The sequence below is a fragment of the Nestor notabilis genome, unplaced genomic scaffold (genome assembly GCF_000696875.1).
Source record: "Nestor notabilis isolate BGI_N333 unplaced genomic scaffold, ASM69687v1 scaffold9754, whole genome shotgun sequence".
Classification (NCBI taxonomy): Eukaryota; Metazoa; Chordata; class Aves; order Psittaciformes; family Psittacidae; genus Nestor; species Nestor notabilis.
In genome coordinates, this window is record NW_009926095.1 from 145 (window position 1) to 8,210 (window position 8,066).

The 8,066-nt window shown below is 45.8% G+C and overlaps 1 protein-coding gene across 1 annotated transcript in view; it reads left to right on the forward strand.

Annotated features, from left to right (window-relative positions):
- Nucleotides 1-3,023: 3,023 nt before the first annotated feature.
- Nucleotides 3,024-8,066, forward strand: part of SORD (sorbitol dehydrogenase) — a gene marked incomplete at its 5' end in the record, with an annotated part of 17,244 nt that continues 12,201 nt past the window's right edge. The window contains 3 exons of the mRNA XM_010013372.1: nt 3,024-3,057; nt 3,781-3,945; nt 7,100-7,259. Of these exons, the coding sequence (XP_010011674.1) occupies nt 3,024-3,057; nt 3,781-3,945; nt 7,100-7,259 (359 nt within the window). The remainder of the gene's footprint in view (nt 3,058-3,780; nt 3,946-7,099; nt 7,260-8,066) is intronic.

Below are 8,066 nucleotides of genomic sequence, written 5' to 3' on the forward strand. Positions count from 1 at the left end.
AGGGACCCCGAAGCTTGGGGCTGCCCCTTGGCTAAGAGCCACCCGAGCCCCTCTTTGGGGACTCTTTGGAAGGAGCGAGGTGGAGCGGAGGGACGGGGGGTGGGTGCTGTTCGGTTGACAGTCCCTTGGACATTGTGTGCCAGAAGGCACAACTGGAAGGCGACATGTTGCTGCTTTGGATGTCAGAGCCCAAGTGAGAAGCAGGCAGGAGGGTTCAGAGGAAGCAGCTGCAGAGGTCATGCCTGTGCTTGTGCTGGAGTACCCTCCTGTAGACAGGGGCCTTTATTTTCAGTGGGTGCTTCAGACTGATTCTGCTTCTCTGACTCTGAGTGCTTGAATATTCCTGGGTCCTGAATCATTGCAGCGTTGCTGGAGGTCTGTGTTTGCCCATTTGGCAAGTGCCAAACTGGGGAAGGAAGATTAACATGAGCAAACATTGACAGGCAGTTTTCTGTACAAACAGTTCTGGCAGGAGGGCTCTTACGAACATGCAGGCTTTGGCTATGTGCAGCAGCTTGTTTAGGGGATGATTATCAGGGAAGCAGTTGATTTTTTACAGTTCCTGCACAGCTCAGGCGGCATGTGCCAAAGGCCAAATGGGGTCCATGTGGGTAATTCCTTTGATATAACTGCACTTTCCCTAGAGCACATGCAGCCTGACTTCTACTAGAAATAAAAGCCATCACCACAGTGAGTGAGAATTGAGATGGTCCCCGTAGTTCAAGAAAGTGTCTCCAAAACTTGAAGGTGTCTGGGACTTGTGAGGGTGGATGCTGGCTCCATCCTATCTCTGTTGCTGGTCTCTAAACTGGTTACATCCAGATGCGTGAGTTTTCTTGGGATGTTCATACTGCTGGAGACCCTGGAGGTGGTTGTCAGTGCTCCCCTGGCCTTACTTGCAGCCCCTCAGGGTGTGACCCTCCTGGGCTTCTCTAATGTTTCTTTGCCACAATGTCGGTGGCACTCATTGCATTGCCTTGCCAGTCATGTAAGGAGTCTAGGCAGTTAACTCTGAACTTGTTACCTGCATTATTGATACCTAAAGTTAGGTGAGATTGTGTTCCCATAATTCCCACACTGTTCTTGAGTCTTGTGAATGTGTTTCCCATGGGGAGAGTCACTGTGACTGACCTGCATTATGCAAAAATATTTTGGCTTCATTTTTGTTGATCCCTCTTGATCTTAGGTGGTTGCCACAGGCTCCTATTTCCTGCCCCTTGAGACTTTATTGGTTTTTATGAACGTACCGTATCCTCTCTTTGTGCCTCCTTTCACAGCAAATATTTGCTGCATTTCTTTCACATCCCCAGTTGTGCTAGTTGCTGTCTCTGAACTTCTCGGTGGACGATGGACAGCAAGCAGAACATGCGTCCTGAAATGCTCTGACATCCTCCAGTTCAGTCACTCCCTGTTTTCTGCAAATCAGGCTGGAGGATTTACTTTCTACCAAGATATGGGGGTTTTGGCACAGCTGTTATTGAAAATACAGTGTTTGGGTTTTTTTCTGGACTGCCACATACCCGTTTTCAGCTAGAAGTTAGCTTGCTTTGTCTCTCACCATGGACTGTTCTGTTTCAGATAGTGAAGGTGGTTTGTTACCAGATTGGGTGCTTACTGGACATTTTCTATAGAATAAGTTACATCTAGATCCACTTCATTTAAAAATAATTCTCTGGGCTATGTCCTTAGTGGAACAGAACAAATACCCCACATAGGAAAAATGCAGATACAGTCCTGAACATTGAAAAGTTCACTAGGTTGAGCTGTACTTTGACTTGCTCCCATCCTGCCCACTTCCAGCAGGTATTTTAACAGAGCAGTGCTTTGAGAATGTGTTTTCACAATTTGTCTTTGTGATGTTTAAATTGATGATGTACAAAGTATGAGTTGAGGAATGTGCTGGGCTTGAAAATGTATTAATTAGCTAAAACTCCAAATAGTGCTCCCCAAACGCAGGAGGGGATACTCTGCTTTCTCTGCAGGAGGGCAGCAGAAAATCTTGTGTTCGTTGCTCTGTAGCAGCTTCTAACTGGTGAAGCTTCTACAATCACATGCTGTAATGTGATTGCTCATCTCTCAAATCAAGAGGTAAATTTTTTTGCTAACTGAAGATACTCTTGGTCTCACTAATGTATATGCGCCACATTTTTGAAGAGGAACTGCGTGAATAGGTCTGCTCAGAGGCCTTGCACCCAACTTGGGGCTGTGGGTAAAGGGGTCTAAGTTGCATGAAAATATAAGTAGCAAGTGGATTATGAAGAGTTCATTGTTAGTACTACTTTGGTTGGGCTTTTCTTAGAGACATGATCCTAGAGGTGAGTGCTAGGTTGGTATCGTGCTGACTTGTTGTAAAACCCAGCAAAATGATTCCCTCGTGTTTTGAGACAGCTGAGGGAGTTCAGTGAAGTCAGAGACCTGCAGACTATTTGGGTGGGTGACTTGGAGCCAAGTGACTACATTTATCATTCAGCCCATAAAGAGGTGTCATGCCAGTTATGAGAGGATGTGACTTTAAATGTGATATACAGTAATGCTTACAACTGATTTATACAATGAGTGCTTATTTTGTAGTAAAAATATTTCCTAATACTTTTAATACAAACGTTACAATATTAATGCTTTACAGAAATAGCTGGTTCAGAATCTTCCTGGTTACAGAAGGGGAGTTTTTTTGTCAGCCAGTGGGAGGAAGAATTCAACTGAAACTTGAGGCTATTGCAGGGCAGGAATATTTAGTCTGTGGCTCTTGTCTGGGCAGGGAAGGGGAAATCACTGCAAAATAATTTGGAGAGTGGATTTACAAGCTGGCTGTGTGCTTAGTTGGGACAGATGCCCATGTTACTCCACTGTGTAAGCAAAATGGGGTGAGCTTAGGGAGGAAGTGTGGACTGCACAGTTTTATCCCTTCTCATTGCACAGTAATTGAGTCTGCTTACAGGTTTACCTGTACTGACTTCCGATGGGGAATTCCCATATCTATGCACAGGCAGCTGAATGATTTTTCTCTTCCTTTTTGTCCATAGGAAAACCGTCCAATCCCGGAACCAGGTCCCAATGGTAGGTCTAGAGATGACTGATTGTGTCTGCTTTCTTTACTAATCTCTTTTCTCACTCTGTTTTGTCACTCCTTGATGTTATAAAGAAATAAAATACCACTGAAAAAGTGTAAAACAATCAAAAAAAGAATGCGTGGCTGAAAGAGATAATGCTGCATTTCCACTTGAAAAGAAGAGCTGGAACAGTCACAGATAAACCTCTTTATCTGGCTTTTTTTGTTTTCTGTTTCATCAGTTCATGTATTTCACATTAAGTAGTTTTTGGGACATGTCAGCTGACCTTACTGCAGGACTGTATTTTAATAGGCCAGGCATGTGGACTGGTAGAAGTTTGATTCACTAACTCTCCAGGGCTGAGAAGCTTAGGGAGAAGGAAAAATTAAATGGACTTGCTCTTTTATTCTTGCTCCAGTAATAGTAATGCCCCTCTTAGATTGTATTAGCTTTTGTTGACAGGGGCCTTACCATGTTTTAAGCTTTCCTGATTTGTACATCTGTGTATAGTTTTTATTTTTCAGGGGTCTCATGAATCTTAATGTGTGCCCATGCAGTTTGGGTATATATATTCTGGTAAATATATATACTAGTATATATACTATATATATATAATGTTTCAGTGCTGGCCTGGCCTTTAATGTGGGGCACAGGGACAGCACATGTGTCACTCTCCCAGTGCCCAAGAAGGGAAGTTTTTCTACAAGGAACCTTTCTTCCCTTTCTGCAGAGGTCCTGCTGCGGATGCATTCCGTGGGCATCTGCGGCTCTGACGTTCACTACTGGCAGCACGGTCGAATTGGGGATTTTGTTGTGAAGGATCCCATGGTGCTGGGGCATGAAGCTTCCGGGACTGTGGTCAAAATGGGATCAGGGGTGACACACCTGAAGCCAGGTATTTGAAATCAAAACTGTCTTTTTATTTGTTTTCCAGTGGATCAGTTCTGGAGAATTCATTGGTGACAGGCTGTGCTTTTCTGTTACATTCATTTATCTGATCTTCTGAGCTGTGAATTGCACAGTGTTACCTTCTCCTTTAAACAGAAGTTGTCACTGTGCTGCAATTAATCACTCAGTTTGGCCACTGTTTATGGTATTTCTTAGGTATGCTTTATTATGGGGTATTTTGAGCTGGTCCGACCTCAATTTAATGCCGAGTGGGATGTATGCTGGTAGAAGGTGCCTTTTGAAGAAGCTAGATAAGGCCTCAAAAACCATGTACATTGCTCTTGCCAGCCAGCAACCTGCTATTAATGTTTCTTTGCTGTGTGTGTTTTTGAAGGAGCAAATGACCTCCTGCAGTGGAAAAAGGTCACTGGAGCAACTGTACCAGGCCCCAAGTGTGACCTCTACACTTCACTGTGCTCATGAATGTCTTAGAAAATGGGCTGAGTAGTGAATTGTCAAAGTTTGCTGATGGCAGCAACATAGCAGGGTGAAGAGGACATGGAAGAGCTAGCAAGAGTTACAGAGACCTTAAGGATGCTGGGGCAGTAAGACGCAGGTGGAATTCAGTGCAGGTAAACAGAAAGTTGTGTCCATGACAGGAGAAACAAAACCAGCTTCATATCTAAAATGGGCTGACCATCACTGCTGAAGAGTGAGACCTTTGACTCTGACACAGGGCATGGTAATGTTGGCTCGGTAATGGTGAAAAATGCAAATTGGTTTTAGGAAAAGGGTAGAGACTCAGAGGACATCATTGCATGTCTGAAGCTCTGCATGCAGGTCTCCTCCTTTCCAAAGGGATATAAAAGAAGTGAAAAAGTTTCAGAGGACAAATGGATGATGAGATGTGGAGCAGCGTCTCTGTGATGAATGACTAAGGAACTTGAGCCTAGGAGGTGGAGAGACATCTCAAGGACATCTGATACAGGTCTGAAGGCTCATGGAGGGCAGGGAGAGGGCACATAAAGTTGCCCACAGCCTCCTCCTAGAGAAACTGATGTGTTACACTCTAGACAAGTGGTCTGTGCAACGGGGGGGCAACTTCCTGACGGGCACCCAGAGCGTGGTGGTGAACAGCTCCTTCTCCTTCTGGGGGCCTGTCACCAGTGGGGTCCCCCAGGGATCGATATTGGGCCCAGCGCTATTCAGCGTCTTCACAAATGATCTGGAAAGTGGGATCAAATGTACCCAAACTGAGTGGGAAGTGGCCACTTTGGCAGGGAGATGCACCTGCAGGGTGACCTGGATAGGCTGGAAGCATGGACTAACAAGAACGTCATGGAGCTCAACAAGGACAAGTGTCAAGAGTGCGTCACAGGCTGGGATCTGCCTGTCTGGGAGCAGCTCTGTGGGAAGGGACCTGGGGCTCCTGGAGGGCACAAGCTCAACAGGAGTGGACAGTGTGCAGCTGCAGGAAAGAAAACCAACAGGGTGCTGGGGAACATCAACAAAGGCATCACCTTGTTGGCAAAGGTGTCATTGTCCCACTTTACTCACCACTTGTCAGGCCACACGTGGAATAGCGAGTTCAGTTTGGTCCCCACTGCACAAAAAAGATGTGGACAGGCTGGAGAGGGTCCAGTGAAGGGCCACAAAGGTGATCTAAGACCTGAGAAGCTGTGTGAGGAAAAGCTGAGAGAGCTGGGCTTGTTCAGCCTGGAGGAAGGGCAGCTTAGGGGAGACCTTATCACCATGTTCCAGTATTTAAGGGTGGCTACAAAGACAACAGAGACTCCCTTTTTACAAGGAGTCCCATGGAAAAGATGAGGGGTGATGGGCACAAGTTATTCCTGGGAAGATTACAGTTGGAGACCAGAGGAAAAATTTTCAGAATGAGAACAATTAGCTATTGTGATAATGTCCCTGGGGAAGTCACGGATTCCCCAATGTTGGATACTTTTAAGATTCAGCTGGCCAGGGTACTAGGCCATCTTGTCTTGACTGTGTTTTTGCGAAGAAAGGTTGGACCAGATGATCCTTGAGGTTCCTTCTAACCTGGGATTCCATGATTCTGTGATTCTATGGAAGATTGCCTGTTCTCTGGTTCCTCCAATACAACAGCAAGGGACAGCGGGAGCCAGATGCAGCATTTACCTAAGATGCTGCAGCTTCACCTGAAGGCCGCCGTGGCAAAGGATGCTTAAATTTTACATGGTGGAAGGAGGAAGAGAAATGTTGAGGGTTACTAGATACAAAGAAGCCACATGCAGCTTAGGAGGCCCCACAGCTGAATATAGTGAGAGACTGGGAGAACATTCAGAATGTGCTTCTCCTGCTCCTCTCACCCTGAGACATCTCCCATTTGCCGTATCAGAGGTGATGCAGTGGGCTGGATGGCTTTTTACTTCTATCCATCCTGCTGCTTGTCTCTGTGTCTGACTGAAAGCATGTTGGTGGAGAGATTTGCTGAGAGATTTGCCTTTGATTGTCTTCCTCTGCCAAATAAAATGGGCTGTCTTGTGTCCCTTGTACTGCGGTCACACACTTGTTTTGTTTAGTCCATCCTGCCTCATAATTGCAATTAAATAATTGCTCTTTGTCCCGCAGCATAAGTCCTTCCAGCAGTCTGGGTTACTCCATCAAAGCATGATGATGTCTCTGTTCCCCAGTAAGTTCTGCCTGACTCCTGGATGTGCTTCTGCACCATAAGCTTTGTTCCCAATGGAGCAGCCCTTTCCAGCTGACAGCGTGGTGGCCAGCAGAGCTCACCTGCTTTGTCCTAATTATTTCCTCTTCCAATTACTATGGATTCTGAAAAAAGCTCTGGTTATCACATGATTGCCTGGGGTGGGGGCTGCCTTTTCATCTGCTAAGGTTGAGTGCAAGGCAGCTGGAGAGAGGTTTGAATGTGTTCGTATGTGTTTTTATGTGTCTGCACTTCTGAAACACTGGCTCAAGTAACTTGAAGATCTTGGGGAGGAGGCCACTGTGAAGGAAGTGTTAGGAACTCACCTGGTGCGTGCAGCATGATCTTTCTCAGTTAGCAGGTGTCCCTCCTGCTTCTCTTGTGCCAGGGTTTCATGCTGTCTTCTGTGGTTGTTTGGTGCTGCCAATGTGCCCATGTTCTTCTAAAGTAACACAGCGTGCTTTGACCCTGGCAGGTGATCGAGTGGCCATTGAGCCTGGTGTCCCAAGAGAAATGGATGAGTTCTGCAAAGCTGGCCGCTACAACCTGTCCCCAGCCATCTTCTTCTGCGCGACGCCTCCTGATAATGGGAACCTGTGCCGCTACTACAAGCACAGTGCCAGCTACTGCTACAAGTTAGTTGGTGCTCCCTTTGCAGAGAAATATGTATTTCCTGGGAGGGATTAACTGAAACAATCATCTCTTGGCCCCTTTGAGTATTGCAGTGAGCGCTCTACTTGCACACAACAGGTTTTATTGCTTTCTGGCCTGTTAATAACATATGTAAGGCTTGAATGGCTGCCACTTTGCAAGGGGTTTGTCAGGCAGGTGTAGTTTATCCCTTGTGGTGCTAGACACAAACAAACATGTCTTACATACTTCCTGGGTGTCACCATTGTTTTACACTTTAATTTTTTCCTTTTCGTATTTGTTACCTGCTCTTACTTTCTTTTCTGCTGTCTTTCTATATCCTTAGCTTTTCAGAACAGTGCCTGAAGGTCTTTGAGCTGAGCTAGCTTTACTGCTGCTTTTCAGGAAACACCACGTTGACTGCTGACACCTCCCTCTGTCATTTGGAGCAGTCATCCTACCTAGAGCAGAGCAGGAACAGAAAGCAGTGTCCCCGCTAAGCTGCTTTTTTGTGTGGTGCTGAGTGGTCCCACTAAGCTGTCAGCATTACACATCTGTTTTTGATATCCAGGTCAGCAAACTTGAGTATGTGCTTAACTGTGGCAGGATGACACATTTGCTTAAAAGCAAGTCTCTGCTAATGTACTCTGGCAAATATACTAGAAACCTGAATAAACCTCTGAAACATTATACCCACATAAGTGCATTTACACAAGGATTTAAAACCCATCTAAGGTAGTGGCCCCCTGAGACTGGTGTAACTGTGGAGCTTGTTCTTTCTCAGTCTGGATGGAGCTGGTGCTTCCTTGAGC